The 16899-nt window shown below is 40.5% G+C and overlaps 2 protein-coding genes across 3 annotated transcripts; one reads left to right on the top strand and one right to left on the bottom strand.

Annotated features, from left to right (window-relative positions):
• Positions 1 to 646: 646 nt before the first annotated feature.
• il17a/f1 (interleukin 17a/f1) lies at positions 647 to 3153 on the top strand. Its single transcript, XM_049596788.1, has 3 exons — positions 647 to 822; positions 1532 to 1749; positions 1904 to 3153. Exons 1-3 carry the CDS (start codon positions 790 to 792, stop codon positions 2148 to 2150), a joined length of 498 nt encoding a protein of 165 aa, XP_049452745.1. The 5' UTR covers positions 647 to 789; the 3' UTR covers positions 2151 to 3153.
• A 52-nt stretch (positions 3154 to 3205) lies between these two features.
• LOC125901210 (stathmin-4-like) lies at positions 3206 to 11217 on the bottom strand. 2 transcript variants are annotated; one of them, XM_049596774.1, is made up of 7 exons: positions 11151 to 11217; positions 9525 to 9592; positions 9292 to 9387; positions 8074 to 8282; positions 7050 to 7214; positions 6891 to 6941; positions 3206 to 4946 (listed from the first exon to the last, which is right to left on the bottom strand). In XM_049596774.1, exons 2-7 carry the CDS (start codon positions 9535 to 9537, stop codon positions 4938 to 4940), a joined length of 543 nt encoding a protein of 180 aa, XP_049452731.1. In that variant the 5' UTR covers positions 9538 to 9592; positions 11151 to 11217; the 3' UTR covers positions 3206 to 4937. The 2 variants fall into 2 exon arrangements, with proteins under 2 accessions (XP_049452731.1, XP_049452734.1); XM_049596777.1 differs by having other exon boundaries at positions 6924 to 6941.
• Positions 11218 to 16899: the final 5682 nt, after the last annotated feature.

Below are 16899 nucleotides of genomic sequence, written 5' to 3'. Positions count from 1 at the left end.
ACTTTGTCATGTTCAAACAAAAGAAACTAACACAAACTGCTGACACAAAGATGGAAGAACATTAGTGTTTAACATATTATTGTAGGTCATGTTATTATCTTGAATCAAACAAACCAAACATAGCGAAGGGTTTGGTATGGCAACCCGGTATGGCAACCCGGTCTGCCAGCGTTTTCTAAGAAAGTTTCCCAACAAAGTTTCCCGATGATGATGTTAGTCAGCTTTTTTGTGCACATTTACATAACGTAAAGTTGGTTAGTTATGGTGGTTTTAAGGTAAGGCTTCACGCTGTGGAGGACAAGATGACCTAGAAAATCTGCTGCAACTTTTTTGTGCAGACTATTTGAACCACTGCACCCACTGTGAAAGTGGGTCGACCATCAGGGCTTGTCATGCAGTCAGGTCTGTGTGGTTTAGAGGGGAGGATCAAAGACACATAGATAGGGAAAGAAAAAAAATGAAGATGGTGACATCATCAGAGGAAGTGATGCTGATGAGGATAAATGTCAGAGCTGAACCCGACAACCAGCAGAACACCAGCAGACAAGAAGAGCAACACCTGTTCCTCCACAAACACCAGCAGAGGACACAGTTTAGGTCTGTACATCAGCAAGTACCATCTGACCTCCAGATTACAGCTCCTGGCCAGAACCTCCAGCAGAGCCTGAGGACCCTGAAGAGCAAGACACAGTGAAGACTGAAAGATCTGCAAAGAGACAAAAGTCTAAAAAGAACTAAAAAGGACAACAAGGACAATCAAAGCAGAAGAATCCAAACCAAACTGTCAGCATGTTTTTGACATCAAACTTCTCCAAAGTGAAGGTAAGAGTAGCTGAATTCTTCTTCCATTATATAATTTAAATCCATGCAAATCATTTTGTGTTCAGGATGACATCTGAAATTTTCAAAGCCAGAAATTTCAGTGCAAACAAATATATTGCTTAAGCCCTTCAAATGCTGTTAATTATTTTGTTTTTATTAGTTCAATCAAATCTATTTAATCATTATTTTCAAAATGCATATTGGGGGCATTTTATGCATTTACTAGAGAATAGAGAATAGTGAATAGACAAGAATCAAGAATCAAGGGAACAACATGGTACAAAGCTCTCCAACTGTTTGATTTTATTAAGTATTTGATTATGTTATTATTATATTATGTTATTATATTTTAAACCCCTAAAGTTTCTTTATGGATTAAGACAATTTTTTTTATATATATATATAATTTAAGACATTTTAAGCATTCAGCCCTTTTATATTGTATTTTTAATTAAATTGTGAAAACTGTGCTTATTTAACTTGTAAAATACTTAGTCATTTTAAAAAAAATTATTTATGAAGGAAAATCCTTTTTTACAAAATCATGTTTTCCCATGTTGACCATTATGCGTTCAAAAAAGAAATGTGAAATGCTGAAAAAGGTTTAATAGCTTTGACATGTTATTTCTTACATTTTACATGCAATGTAATAAACAGATATTAAACTGTAAACTATGCCTGAAGGTTAATTTCTTGTCCTCTTCCTCAGGCTGTCTGTGTGGTGGTGATGGTCATGATGATGATGATGATGAAGGAAGCGGCAGCAAAACCAGCAGGTCATTCAAAACACTCAGTGAAGACACACAAGACGTCCTCTGATGGTGCAACGGTGGAAACGGTCCCCCTGCAGCTTGACCCCAACACTTTGACTGCCTCCAAAAACATCAGGCCCCTGCAGAACTCCTCCATCTCCCCGTGGACATACAAGTATGGAAACACATACACACCAACACACACCTTGTTAAAACAAACACACATAGAAAACACCACCATTTGTAAGCTAAAACTTAGTTGGTCTTTAATCTTAAAAATAAAGTGATCTTTACACTTTTTTGTCCCTACTCTCTCTCTCCATCTTCAGCATCACCAGTGACGACTCTCTGTTCCCTCCGGTGTTGTCGGAGGCTCGCTGTTTGCTGCGTGGCTGTCTGGACTCAGAGGGCCAGGAAGACCTGAACCTTGAGTCCAGACCCATCATGCACCAGGTCCTGCTGCTGCGCCGTGTCAAATCGACAGGGGCAGAGCACAGTTACCACTACAGGCTGGAGACCCGCCTCATCGCTGTGGGCTGCACCTGCATCCGACCCATTGTCCAACACCAAGACTGAAGGACATCAGAGCTTCTGTATTGAAGACCAGAATCAAAGTATAACTATTACTTTCTATCTCCTAATTGTGAATTTATACATAAGAATTAAGAGATAGAAACTCATAGTTCACCCAGTAGCTCAAGTCAAATATTTGTACCTCTCATAATTATGACGAACTGTGTCATATCATAGTATACAATTATTATCACATACTAATAATACCTTTATTTTTACAGTACAACAACAAAAGTTACTAAATGCTTTCCCATAGATTCCAATTGCATAAATCAGAGTGAAAGATATGGATGAACAATAATAATTGATTGGGAATGTAATAAAAGAGTGGATTACATTTCCAAGTGCTTGGTAGATTTTAATCCCAAGAAGCAAAAGCTATAGTGTGAGTGAAGGAAGAGTTTATGATTCAAGACTGTGTAACAATAACTTCATTGGAAGAAAAGTTATATCTGGGAGTCATCTGCATAGAAACGGGAACTGATTGTCATGTTCTGAAATATTGAATCTAAGCCTAATATGTATATATACTGTGGCTGGAGGATGATCGGACAGAGAATAATAAAAGGACCAAGTACATATCCTTCAATATGATGATTTTAAGTCACAAGTATCTGTTCTTCTGAAATAATTATTTCCAGCTTTCTACCAGTGTATTCAGTTTGATTTGATGTAAGGTCAAAGTCTTCTTTTGAACATTTCTGTGTCTTGCCTACATGCTGCTCTGTGATGTGCCAGTTGTAGAATTAATCTGCCCCTTCCTTCCCCATTAATTTCTTTTCAATTTCTCTTTTTTTGTTTACATTTTTTTATTTGTCTCAAAACACAAAACTGGAGGAACTAGACAACTTCACTCTGGAGCTGAAGTTTAAAAGCAAGCAGATTATTAGTGGGTGTGTTTCATATATTATGTTCTATTTATAGTTTAAGTTTATTTAAATAACTATTTAAAATGTTTTTCAGCAGGTATTTATTAGTGATGTTATATTAATATTAATGTATTTATTCTAAGGCAGAATGTGGTACTGATTCAATAAAAAAAAAACTGAAAAAAGAAGCAAAGTGTCTTTGTTTTATTCTTGAATTTAAAATATAATGTGATTTCTGTACATTGTCGTCATCATCATCATCATCATCATCATCACCATCATCATCATCTCACCCTGACTCCTTTACATTGTCGTTGCCAGGGAAACACGCACAAGCAAACACACCACTGCAGCTGTAAACACTGTACACAATCGATTATCAGTTATTCACCAGTAAAATTCACACATCCGTATTAGCAGGGGGTTGGTATAATGATTGTTGAGCAGGGGGAAGTATCCTGTATTATGGCTAATGTAAGCCACATGAGCTACCTAGCTGTTTGTGGTCAATGTAAATATTGTTCACTAGCATCAAAATTCAGCAGGATTCTCATTGTGCCAGTTGTCTTTTCATTCCAGTTTACACAGCAACAAATAACAGGAGTGTAGCTTTAAATGGTAGCATAAATGCTAGAATGCTAATTTTAGAGCACAGATTTTTTTTCTTTACTCGTCTCAATCCAATATGCATTTTGACTCAAACTCTTCTTAGTTTGGTGAGTGTTTGATTTTGAACTTGTGTCTGTATTTTCTATGTTCTACGTGGCACTCTCTGCGTCAGGGATGGATTGACTTAGACTCATCTCAGTCTCTTGAGTGTATTCACTTGGACTTGTTTTGGTTTTGTGGACGTGTTTTCAACCAGACTTGTCAGACTCTAATTGACGTTCTGGCTCCGGCTCTGGCTTGTCTCGGTGAAAGTTTCCACCTCACCTCTTGTTTTGGCGGGGGGTTTCATTTGGACTTCATGGTCTCCTGGGTGTTTTGACTCATCTCTGTCTTATCGGCATTTTGACTTGGACTCTCAGTCTCAGACACTAATCTCACCTGTAACAGTCATTGTTCTTTTTATCTGAAGTCCAGTTGATGTCTTTTTACCTCTCCTGGTTTTGGTCATAGTTTGGGCTTGACCTGCGTTGGGACGCGGTGTTGACTTAGTATGCTTTCCTACACCTGCCACAACATGTCTCTAAAGAGCCACATGTAACTGATCAAACCTTTCTCGTTGTCACACTGTTTTACAGTAAAAGCAGTGATCTAAGCAGTCCAGCAGATGGAGCTCTGTAACTCTGATCAGTAACATATCCAGGTAGCAGAGACTTCAACATCATCAACCCTTCCAGCAGGTAGAGGCAGTTCAGCTTGTATCTTTTTGTGACAAATCATTTTGACATAGAAGCAGAAGACTCCAAGTGCCTCTACTGCAGTCCAGCTGCTTCTTTTTCTGGACTCAGTTCCTTTGTAGTGATATTTCCTTCTGGTTAAGGCCCAGCTTCTGTTAGGATGATTTCAGGTTTTGTTGAGTTGGACTTTTCACACTTATCAGAAGACTTTGAATCCTTGATACATACACAGTCACACAAACATAAACACATTGGCACTGTTGGCATGGCAACAAAGCACAGTAAAACCCCTGTGAACCATCTAATGATGACTGAATATGCAGTGTCCTTCAGACGTTTTTTCTTGTTATAAAGAGTTTATCTCATTAGGAAGAGTCCTGGTTGTACAGAGGAGGTTGAGCGGTCAGACTCGCCTTTAGTCCTCCTCGTCTTTTTCTTCTTCTCTCACTCTTTTCAGAGTCTCATCCTGTTAGTCTCCCATTTGGAGCAGTGCCAGGTTGCCAGCACACCAATCCTCAGCTCATCAGCCCTCCAAAATGGCTTCCAAGTAAAGTTCAGCTTGTGTTGTGATCAGGCCATCAAGACACCTGGAGGCAGAAGAAATGTGGTGGAGTTAGCACACTGGCAGAAAATCCAAAAAGTTTTTGATTGAGACACACTGTATAAGAATTATGCTTATTTCGGAGTTAAAGGGAGTTTTCAGATTGAGAAAACAAACTTGAATATCAACAAAAGACAGAAGACAGAAAATGTGAGACTACCGAAATGATTATGTATAAATTGCTCACACACATTTTGCATCTATAGTAGTAAAGAAAAGGCTCACCAATGACAATTCCGTACTTTTTTTTAGGATTATGATGCAGTTATCATGTTTACACTCAAGAGAAAATTTATACACTTTAAAAGTTTTTCTTAGTTTGAGCTGTTTAGTCCCGATGAAAGGAAATCTCAAAGTCACAGCATACAAGGATAAGAAACCAAAGAAAGCTTTTTATATGGTGGCAACACTTTGGGGAAGACTTTTTACTGTTTCAAAGCATATTGCTGATTGAGCCACAAATTTAAAGTAAAAGTTTGATATTTAAGGTTATTACTAACTTCCTTGATTTTCACGAGAAGATACCATCCCGATGTCAAAAAGCATTTGGTAGCTGTAACAAATTTGTTTTTGAATGACTTCCACAAACCAAGTATAACATGTTAATCAGTGAGCTTTTCAGTGGCTGGTAGGTGGATTTTGTTACCTTTGGACAGAGCAAGGCTAGCTGTTTCCCTCTGTTTCCATTCATTATGCTAAGCTAAGCTAACCAGCTGCTGCCTGGAGCTTTATATCTACTGTGCAGACATGAGAATGGTATCAATCTGAACACTGAACTCTCAGCAAGAAAGCAAATAAGCATATTTCCCAAAAAAATCAAAACTATAAAGAAATGAGACAAACATGGCTCTTCAGATTAGAAACATCTACAGATGATGCTGGTTTTCAGACTGGCAACATATCCCTGGGCTCAGAAATAAACTACAATTTGCCAGCATATCTCAATCTCATCAAATTCTCTCTGGAAATGTTCAAGAATTTGTCTTCTACACATTTTCTCAAATGTCAGCCTGAAACATTTGGTAGTTTTTGTGGACATTTTGTCAGCAAAGACCAAAACCACAAGAGTCTGCATTACTATAAAGCAGCATAACTTAAATGAATACTTACATAAGTAGTTTGACATTTTGGAAAAAACACTTGTTTTCTTCTTCTAAGATTGAAACAAATGTCGTGTCAGTGTGTTAACTTGTTAGCTTAGCTTGGTTTAGCTTAGCTTAGCATAAAGAATGGAAGCAGGGGAAATAGCGAGCCTGGTCTTCTTAAGAAGTACACCACCACTTCTAAAGCTCACTAATCAACACATTGTATGTTGATTTAATCCGGACACAAATAGAAATGTAAAAGCAACAGTTTGTTGTAAGAGGGGAGTTATGTATTCGGACTATTCATCGACAAACAGCAGTATATCCATCTGCCCAGTACTTCTTTGTATTGTCTCCATAGTGCAAATTGCCAGATCTAGATGTTGAGGAGCTCAGGTTTTGGTTTTGGTGTCTGTAAAAACACTATGATACCAGACCGGGCAGCCTCACTGTGACAGAAAGACTTTAGGAAGCTGCTCACAGTCACTGTTTGTTCAACTCATTTTTTTTACATTTCTGTTTGTGTACAAGTTAAACAAACAAGATACAATGTATTAATTGGTGATTTTTAGAGTCGCTGGTGGGTGTATTTATTTATTTTCCGACACTGGAAAAAGTCTTCTCCATATTTTGAATCTTAATGCTAAGCTAAGTTAACCATGTCCTGACTCTAGATCTGTACTTAACACACGGACATTAGATTGATATTGACCTGTTAACTCTCTGCAATAAAACCCCAAAATGTCATACTTTTACTTTCACAGCGTTTTTCCAAGCTTTTTTTTTGTTTATCTCTCTATGTGCTATCACACCACTGTTTTCATATTTTGTATCAGTGCATCTACCCAGAATCCACTTCTCCTCCAGCTCGTCCTCACCTCCACGCTGTGCTTGTCCTGAAAGACACAAACGCAAACTCTCTTTAGTGACTCATTCCCGTGAAACAGAATCTAGGTCACCTCAGTAAATGAGCAGTCAACTGATGATAAAACCTCTGTCCTCACCTCCTCCTGCAGTCGCTCCTGTGAGGCGTTCAGGTGCATCTGCAGCTGCTCCTTGACGGCGTCAGCGCGATGTTCCTGACGCTCTTTGGTCAGAGCTTTCTGAGCAACTTCACGCTCGTGCTCCCTCCTCTCAGCCAGGTGCTTCAGCAGCTCTGCCTCCTGACACTATAGGGAAACAGAGGAAGATTTTACAGTGAGCTTCTTGTATGCGCATGTCAGATCAGTTTTTCTCAGTTTTTACAGAACAGAAGCCATTTCACTTTTTTTCTCTATTGTGTTGCTATGAGTCTGTTGAGCTTTAACACTAGTTTCTTGGTGGACTTGTTTTCTGGTAGTATAATTTCTGTATTGACCACTGAATGATGCTGCACTAGTTAAACTGTGCTCTGTGTTTGGTCGATTTAAAACAAACATCAAAAGACCTTGAAACACATTAGGTTGCAGACTTAAAGCCGACAATCAGAAAACTGGCTAAAAGAGAGTGCTTGAATTGATTTGCTGAATTCCTTAGTTAATTATCACTCATAAAACTGTAAAATAACTTGTGGGGTTCCTCAGGGATCTATTTTAGGGCCACTGCTTTTTTGGAGTAGATTACTGAAATATTTGACAACCGTTGAATGGATTGCCATGATATTTGTTTCACACATTCGTGTTCACCTCAAGATGTATTTGGATAATAACTTTTTTGTCCAATACATTTAAATAAGGACCAAATACATGCAGAACTAATGACATTCTCATAAGCCTAAGCTATAGCTGCTAATGTAAGTGTGCTAACATGCTACAAGCTACTAAACATCAGAATGTTAGCATTATTGCTGTAAAAATGTTTGCATGCTGATGTTAGAATTTAACTTAAAGCACCATTGTGCCTATAAGTACAGCCACACAGAGCTGCTAGGTCTTAGTCTTGGTATATTAGCCAGTTGTTCAAATTAAAGGTGTCACTCTTAGTGAGAACGAGTGTGACCCAATAACAATTAAGAATCTGTTGAATGCTGTTGCCCTAATTTTAACACACCTTCCTCCTCTCCTGGGCGGCGTCCAGTTTCTTCTGGATCTCCTCCAGTGAGGGTTTCTGGCGAGGTGGTGTGGTTGCCCTCAGCTCAGGGCCCCCGTCAAAGGTAGGCGGCTTCAGGATGACCTCGAAGGCCTGGCCACTCGCTCGCTTGTTCAGCTCGATCACCTCCATGTCCCGGATGTTGCACAGGTTCAAGTCCACCACACCTGCTGCAAGAAGAGCACAACACCATAAAATGTCTACAAACTGACAGAGAATTTTTCTGCAGCAGGAAACAGTTTTTTGAATTTGAATAATGTCTGTGTGGGTTTGTTCTGGGTGCTCCAGTTTCCTCCTACATGCAGTCCAAAGAGAGGCTGGTTAGGACGGAAGATAATGGAGGTACTAGATCCTGGTATATAGAGTGTTCCAGGAATGATGTTTTTCTGTAGGTCCACAAGCAAGTTAGCTTCGCTCGGGTTCCCTCGTCAAATGACATTTTTCAGTCAGATTTTGAATTATTGCAGCAAATGAGCTCAGTGGCAAACAAACATTTATGATACTTAAATGTTTTGTTCAGCAAGATAATCTTCTCAAATGAACACCACTTTTATGATTTTTGAATATTAAAATGCAATCACCAGAAGTAAAAAGCTAATGTTAGGCTATAAACAACATCTTCAACATCACCACCACAACAAGGCTGTAAAGCTGTGTTCTGTGGGATGACATTCTGTAGTCTCATTTAGCCACTTGTTAGCTATGTTAGCTATCACCTTTTATAAGATACATTAAAGCTTCAGAATTTACAAGTGGGTTATTTACCGACATAGTTTATGTCATAGAACAAAATATAATCTCATAAACTTGTATTAACCACAGACATTATTTTAGATATCTAGCCAAAAACCTATTCAAAAAACCCACTGACTTTGTGATGAGGGAATTGGAAGTGAAAATGCTAATGCTAATGCTAATGCTCATTTCTGGGTTTTAAGACTCATTCCTGGAGCACTTTATTGACGTATGTTCCAAATGATTCAGATTAGTTTTTTCACAGAAGACTTTTTCACTTGTCATTGCAGGAAAATCACAGATGGAACAAATAATTTTTATCTGTAATGAGGCGATATGTAATCAGTTACACATTCACATATCAGCTGTGAAAAAGGTCTACTCCACCTCACCACCCAACCCCACTGTGGAGACCAGATGATTAATTAAAAGAGTGCTACTAACCTTCATTCTTGTCAGCTGGGGTGTCCCTTGGTTGGGGAAGGATGCAGGAGCAGAAGAGAGACACCAGGGGGAGCTCTCGCATCTTCTCCCTGTATGCTGGAGAGGGGAAAAAAAAGAAAAGCTGCAGCTCAGCCACAAATCTGTAGCCTACAGATTCAGTCAAATGAACAACACATCACATCATCAAGAAACAATATGAGGAAAAAAAACAGTCAGAAAATGTCTATAATTACCTGCTAGAGTCATTATGCTGCTGTTGCTGTTCTCTGTCGAAGACACTGTGGTGAGGTAGAGTCTGTTCCTGAGGAGAGACACAAAACTGCCATTAAAGAAAATCCAGTAGAATCAGTTAAGTAGAATGACTGTGTGGTATCGAGGGTAACCTGCAGAGGAAACACTGAGCTCAAGCAAAGCTTCTCAGGCAATGACACACTTTAAGCATCTCATACAGGAAAGTGGGCTACCAGTGCAGGGAGGTATGACAGAAAAGCAAAATTAAATGAGAGGGAAGACACTGAAAAAGAGGGAAAATGTGAAAGACATCAGGAGAAACAAAAGAAAGAAATAAAGTGGAAGAAAGAAAAGCTGCTGAGCTGAGTTAAAGCTGAGTTAAAGGTCACCTGGGAATTTTGCTTTTTTGTGTTTTGACATTTGTACTGCAGATAGAGACAGATTCTTCTAGTAGCTTTTTTTATGTTAATAAATGCTAAAAATGTATCTCACATTTATTTCATACGTCACAGGAGTTTTTGCACATCCCAGACATCCTCTCAAAGCTTCTTTACAAAACTGAATCTCACTTTGATTTAAAGGTCAGATTTTGCCAGCTTGTTTCATGAGTTGAGTCATCCATATGAATATCAGTATTAGCTGTTTTTGACATCAGGAGACTGAAATAATTTATCCAAAGTGTGAAGACTGAATCGGCAGCAAACACACGACACAAAACACTGCAGGAGGTCTCAGGTCATATATCAGCCTCCTGATCATCCAGTTGCTGCACAAACACTCAAACTGAGTCAGAGGAAGTTCAACAGCGTCATAAACCTTCACTTTACGTGCTCATTTAGTGCATAAAAAGATGGAAATTCAGAGAAATATGATCTCACATATAAAACTGTTGATGTGCACAAACACTGGAGCTGCAGGTTGGGATGATTTTCTCTATTCATCTGTCAAACATCTTTTCCATTAATTGTTTAATCTCTAAGTAAAGCCAAATATCTATGTTTAGCTGTCAAAATCAGTCTGAACAACAAAGACATTCAGATGAGAAACAGAGGAAAGCAGCAGATCTTCACTTTGGAGAAACAGATTATATTTCTAGTAAAAAAAAAAAAACAAACCCTGAAAATATTCTGTTTGCCACCTGTTTTAAAATTGATTATCATTCAAGGGTTAATGCAAACACAAAACTTTGTGTGTGTGTGTGTGTGTGTGTGTGTGTGTGTGTGTGTGTGTGTGTGTGTACGTGTGTGTATGTGGCTGCAGGGATTAAGCGATGATGTCATTGTTGCCAGTAAGAGCATCACCTTCTGCAGAGAAGAGCGAGTCAAGCACGCAGCTTAAACACTAAACTGAACAAAAGTAGAAAAAAGGAAAGATGCAGCAAACAAAGCAGCAGAGACAGAAACACAGAAAAGACTGAAATGACAGAATCTGCAGATAATTAAAAGAATGAAGGAGCAAATCAGATGAAGCCTGCTTTTATCTATACACATATCTGTTCAAAAGAGGCTGCAGCCATCTGTGGTGCAAACATGCAGAAAGCTTTTGAAACTAACATAAAATCATCACAAATAAAGGAAGACATATGATGTATGTATGTGTAAGTGTGTATGGGTGCAGTGTGTACTCACCCTGCAGTGATGCTCGGTCTCTCTGTTCAGACTGAAGATCTGCAGCTCAGCAGCATCAGCACCAAACAGCAGCCTGCTACATGACATCACCCAGGAGTGATCTGATTGGCTAGCAAAGATACCGGGCTGTGATTGGTCCAGCAAGGCAAAAGGAGGATGGGGAGGAGGGGGAGGAGGACGGGCTGTAGAGCAGTGGAGGTTTATTTCAGAGGAATCCTTCTGATCACTGACAGAAAGCTTCTCATCCCAGTCACAGTGACTTTAATGGATAATTCTGTTTTTTAAATACAAGGAATTGGACTTTTCAGTAGAAGTCATTATACTCACACACAGTGCTGAGAACTTTATGAGTCATACTGGGTAGCTGATAATTAAAATCAGACGACTGATGAGATCATGCCTTGCACACACACAGATGCCTTTGCAACAGCTGACTTGCTTGGTAACTGACAAAAACACCAGAAGAAGAACTTCTGCATTTTAACAATTCAGTTACAACAACAATAGTTTAGCGAGCATTAGTTAACTACACTCAGCTGTTTTGAGATCTGTCTGTCTCAACTGTCTCAATGTGTGTTACTGCAAAACAGATAACTAACTTTGCTGTTTAATCTCCACTCACATTAGAAACTTGTAGAAGGAAACACAGGCCTCCTAAACCGACCAATTACAGATCTTGTTGTCTGCATGTGGTGCTGGTCAGCTAGTTGTACAGGTTTTGTCACATTAACTTTCATGCAGTGTACTTTGTTGCATTTTATGCATGTTTTGTCCTAAAAATGGACTGAGCTACTGCCGCCCACTACAGCTGAAGACAGACAGGAAAGGTTGGAGAGAGAGGGGGCGTGGCATGCAGTAAAGGGCCAAGGGTCAGCAGAGACACTTAAACAACCAAATTCAAAATCTTGGGAAATGTCATGATACACAGGATATCTCAACTACCAACTGATGGAAGGATTCAGCCATAAACAAGTCACAGGCTTGAACAAAAAGACAAGAAATGAAATCCAACTGAAGATACTGTGCTGCAAATATTTTGACATTTGTACTGGTTTACTTTCAGGAGCTCTTCTGAGTTTCCTCACACTCTCCTGCAATCATTGCTTTCTATTGTCTTTTTTTTTTTTTTTACTGTATAGTAATCGTATGAATTCACACAGACAGGTGGTCCCGACCTTTGACCTCTGTGAGGACATATACAGTAGTAAAGACAAGAATGTTTCACCAGACCAAAAAAACATTTCAGGTTTTAGAAAACACACATACAGTAGGCCTACACTTTGTCGTTAAGGAATTAAAATTGCAGGAAAACTTGTGAAACATGGAGATAAAACAAGAGCCGAATGTGGCTGGATCCAGCAGATCTGGTTTGATCTGGTTTGTTGGGTCGATGTGCTTCTGAGGAAATGTCAGCACTAAATTTAAAGGCTGACAATGAACCGTTACTCATCCTGACTGAACACTCATCTCACACACACACACTCAGATCTGTATTTGTGTATTAACGCCTCCATCTGTTGCTCTGGTTGACAGCCAAACTCCTCCGTCTCTCGCTCTTCATTCAGCACTCACAGCTCCACAGAAGCTGCAAATGTGATAATAATAAAAAAGGTGCTGAAACTATAAAGCAACATTTTGGTTGCAGGCTTTGGTTCAGTGCTGTTAGTGTGTGTTTACCACCTTTATTCTGGAGGTCCTCAGGTGCCCACTGGGTTCCTGTTGATCAGGACCTAAAGTCGAGCTGGTTTGTTACATGTTGGAGCATCATGCTGTTTGGCTCCAACATATTTTGTATTTTAGAAAATGTATCTCTGCAGATCAGGGTAAGGTGACCTTCAGGTGAAGCACATGTTACATTAACATCTTCACATCTGTCTCCTTGCATTACATGAAAGCACAGACTATTATCTCTGTACATCGCATATATTCTATGTTAGCTTCATACTGTGAACATTTGCACATCCCCTGGACAACATTTTGCACATTTCTGCACAAAAACTATAACTTCTTAAACTGCTTAACAGCGCTTTCATTTTTATTGCAAATTTTCTTACTAATTCTTTATATATGTTTCTTGACTTTTCTTGTCCTTTGTTTACTGCAATGCATAAATACACCAAAGCAATTTCCTTGTGAATTCCATCTGAAAACCTGCTTGGGAATAAAGGGTGTTCATATTCTGAGGTAGCATCAAATTCTTCAGAAAGGCTCATAGTTAATATTTGCATGCATTCTCTAAATTTGGGGAATATTGCACAGTGTCTGCAAGAGTTTTAATCAGAAGACAAGAGTTCAGAAAATTGCAGAAAAAAAGATTTTTTCTTAAGTTCACTGAAGTCTGATTTGTATGAAGATGAACTTTGTATGAGTGAGCTGAGGAGAATGTAAAAAATATATATCGGAGGAAAGATTATTCTGGCAAAAATGAGCTTAGGTTATCCACAGTACCAGTATTGTATTTTACCAGCACTACCTGTGCCATAGTTTCCTAAACAAACAAGAAGGAGCTCCTCAGAGAAGACTGAAAAATAAAACTATATCTTTCTAAAGGTCAGAGGTCACACCACAGATGGACAGTGACACTGCAGGATGATTCTTCATGTGAACTCTGCACTTTGTTTAAATGACTTCAGCTTCATCACAGCTGAACATCTCTACGTGTGCAGCATGATTGACAGAGGCCAGCAGGAGACTACAGCTCCCATCATGCACCACAGCAGAACACAGTGTTCTCACACACTGTTCTTCCTCTTCTCCTCACACTAAAGCAGATGATGTAATGCAGCTGCAGTGTGTGTGTGTGTGTGTGTGTGTGTGTGTGTGTGTGTGTGTTTGTGCGTGTGTTATTGTACTAGCATCACTGTGAGGACCAGTTTCGGTTTAACACTTCAGAGACAGTTTGGATGCTGAGCAGCTGTTTGTGGGTTATAGAGGATTTTAGGTTACGTGTGCTTCTGCAAAGGTTCAGATTTGTGTGAATTTGTTTGTGTGTGTGCGTGTGTGTAGGTGGCAAGGTGAGCGAGTGACTGCAGCAGCAAGGAGAGAGAGAAACCTCCACATCCCAACTGATGATGTCACCCGCAGCCAATCAGCTCAGAGCTCTCAGAGCTACACTGTCAGGGTGTGTGTGTGTGTGTGTGTGTGTGTGTGTGTGTGTGTGTGTGTGTGTGCGTGTGTGTAGGAGAGACTCTAAAGTCAAATCAGGATTCAGCAGAAAAAAACAAAACAACACATCTGCAGCGCTTTTTTTGCAGAGCTGCATGCAGCATACAGGACAGAGTTGTTTACAGTACAATAGAATAGTACAGAATAAAAATGAATGAAATAGAATGCAATGCAATACAGTACAACAGAAAATAATAAAATAAAATAGAACATAAAATAAAATGATACAAATACAAAATACAAAATGAAACAGAGATGTGATACAAACACAGGGGGCGGGGCTCTGGCTCTGCAGGCTGCTTTCGAGGACAAACAGCAGCAGACTAACTGGAAACAATGACATCACCTCTGAGTCCTGACGATGATGTCACAGTGAATGAGGTCACTGCACTGCGCTCAACACACAGTGATGTCATGACAATGTGCCAGATTACAGAGAAAGTAAGAAGAAAGGATGAGTCATGTAGCTGATAATCAAGGCTGAGGTGAGACTAATCAGACACAAAGAAAAATCTGAGGGGTGTGTGTGTGTGTGTGTGTGTGTGTGTGTCTTTGTGATGATACTGAAGGGAGAGATGTTGCTGCTTTGTTAAAATATCTCACATTTTTTGTTATTTGAGTAAAACAGAGGATGATCAACACTGTGATCTTTCTGCAATCATCTCATTATAACTTCGGTATAGGAGATAATTTTGTGCCCCAAGTTTAGACTTCCAGGCAGCACTGCCTTAAGGCCCTGACACACCAAGCCGACGGTCAGCCATCGACCAAAGTCGGGCCTTCAGTGAGTGTCTGTCAGCCTAGTTTTTGCGGTATGTCCTGCACTGTCGGCACTTCGGCGTTGGCGGCGGCGGCTCTTTGGCCGATTGAGCATGTTGAATCAGCGGCGGAGCTTGTCGGTGAGAGAGATCACTCTGATTGGCTGTTCAGGTTTTATTTCCTCGCCCCTGTAGTGAGTGAATCTGCCTGTAGTGAAACCGGGGCTAACCGGTGCTTCCTCCACAGGCTCCACTTCACTCAGCTGCCCACAGACCCGCAGGGTCATTCCTATGTTTCCCGGGTTCTGTGTTCCCCACTTAACCCTGCAAAAAAGTTTGCATGTTCCCGCTTACACAAAAAGGGTTCTATGTTTCCCGCTTGGTTGAGCAGGGAACATAGAACCTGGGAAACATAGATACGCTCCCGTGAAGGGGTCCATGTCATTGGTCCGACATCCCATTAGTCCGACAGTCCGTGGTGCTGAATGGCTCCCGGCGGGCGTATTTCTGCCTTGATGGTGCGCTGCAACCGGCTCTGGGTCAGCTGGGAAAGGCTTGAAGCAAAGCCGGCTCACGGCTTATGTGTTTGTCACTTTCTTTTTCATTTTAACCCACACCATGATCTTTTCCTGACCCTAACCAAGTGGTTTTTGTGCATAAACCTAACCAGACCTTAACCACAGGGCATCATGATGATTTCGGAATGGACTTTGGAACAATGGGTTTAATATGGTCAGAACAATGGGATGTCGGACCAATGGGCAGTTCCTGAGTGAAGTGGAGCCTGCGGAGGAAACACCAGGACCGTCTGGATGTAATAGTCCATGGAGATGCTGCGGTGCTTGGCTGCACAGATAGGAAACCCCTCGGCTGTTCTCTCTCACGCAGGCGCAGAATGTACATGCTACTTGGCCGTCGGATGTAGTCCGTGTAGTGTGTTCAAATGCAACTGACACAGGGCGACGTGAGGCGACGTAGACGATGCAACAGTTGGCTTTCATCACCGCTAGTTCTTTGATGTCGGTTTGGTGTGTCATCACCTTTACACTGCACCTGCTTGTGGCAGAAACTTATTGTGAACTCTAATGTGTCGGCTGGTAGGAATTACTCTGCAGTTTGTCATCAGCCACATGAGACCTGTGAAGCTCAGTGCTTTCAGCTGCAATGCTGCTTGACAAAATGTTCAGTCAGGTTAATAAAAATGCAGACACTTTGGCACTGACCGTGACTATAGGGACAGAGACATTTAATAGCCGGGGGTTGGGGAGCTGTGGCTGGGGCCTTGGCACTACTCAGCTCGGATGGCAGAGGGGCAAAGTGGCAGAGACTGCAATGGCAGCAGACAAGACAGGTTTAAATATTGTTCAGCTAAGATGATCACTGGATGATAGAAAACCCCTTAAACCAATCTCAAAAATGGAATAACTTGAGCTTGCTCCTGTTGTGTGAGGCGGCAACCACAATCCAACCCGACCACCACTGATGTGCCTCTGAGAAGACTTACTGCTCTAGTTGAGTCTACAGCCTCCAGGTGTGAATGTGTGTAACTGTGTCAGAGTGAACAGAGCGTTTATTATGATTTGATCAAAAGGTCCACATTCTATGAGCTGCAGAGATAAATCTGGACTGAAAGATTTATGTAACTGCCAGTTTAAACCAGTTGAAACAAGTTTACCTGTGTGTGTGTGTGTGTGTGTGTGTGTGTGTGTGTGTCTGCTCAGCCCCAGAATGAATGAGCAGCCTGACTCTCAGCCAGCAGTCGTGTGTTTTATTCGTGTCAATGAGGCGTCGTGACTCTCAGCGTTTCTCTTTCTGGTCGTGTCTGC

The sequence above is a fragment of the Epinephelus fuscoguttatus genome, linkage group LG2 (genome assembly GCF_011397635.1).
Source record: "Epinephelus fuscoguttatus linkage group LG2, E.fuscoguttatus.final_Chr_v1".
Lineage (NCBI taxonomy): Eukaryota > Metazoa > Chordata > Actinopteri > Perciformes > Serranidae > Epinephelus > Epinephelus fuscoguttatus.
The sequence above is the reverse complement of the archived record's forward strand: the minus strand, read 5'-3'. Positions and strand labels throughout refer to the sequence as shown.

What these genes read in the sequence shown, in the direction of transcription:
- il17a/f1 (XM_049596788.1), top strand. Translation starts at nt 790, where the DNA reads ATGTTTTTGACATCAAACTTCTCCAAAGTGAAG. An exon ending in CAAACTTCTCCAAAGTGAAG is followed by an intron (nt 823 to 1,531) that starts GTAAGAGTAGCT and finishes CCTCTTCCTCAG; the next exon opens with GCTGTCTGTGTGGTGGTGAT. An exon ending in ATCTCCCCGTGGACATACAA is followed by an intron (nt 1,750 to 1,903) that starts GTATGGAAACAC and finishes CTCCATCTTCAG; the next exon opens with CATCACCAGTGACGACTCTC.
- LOC125901210 (XM_049596774.1), bottom strand. An exon ending in CCCAGCTGACAAGAATGAAG is followed by an intron (nt 8,283 to 9,291) that starts GTTAGTAGCACT and finishes CTCTTCTTGCAG; the next exon opens with CAGGTGTGGTGGACTTGAAC. An exon ending in AGGAGCGACTGCAGGAGGAG is followed by an intron (nt 6,942 to 7,049) that starts GTGAGGACAGAG and finishes TGTGTCTTTCAG; the next exon opens with GACAAGCACAGCGTGGAGGT.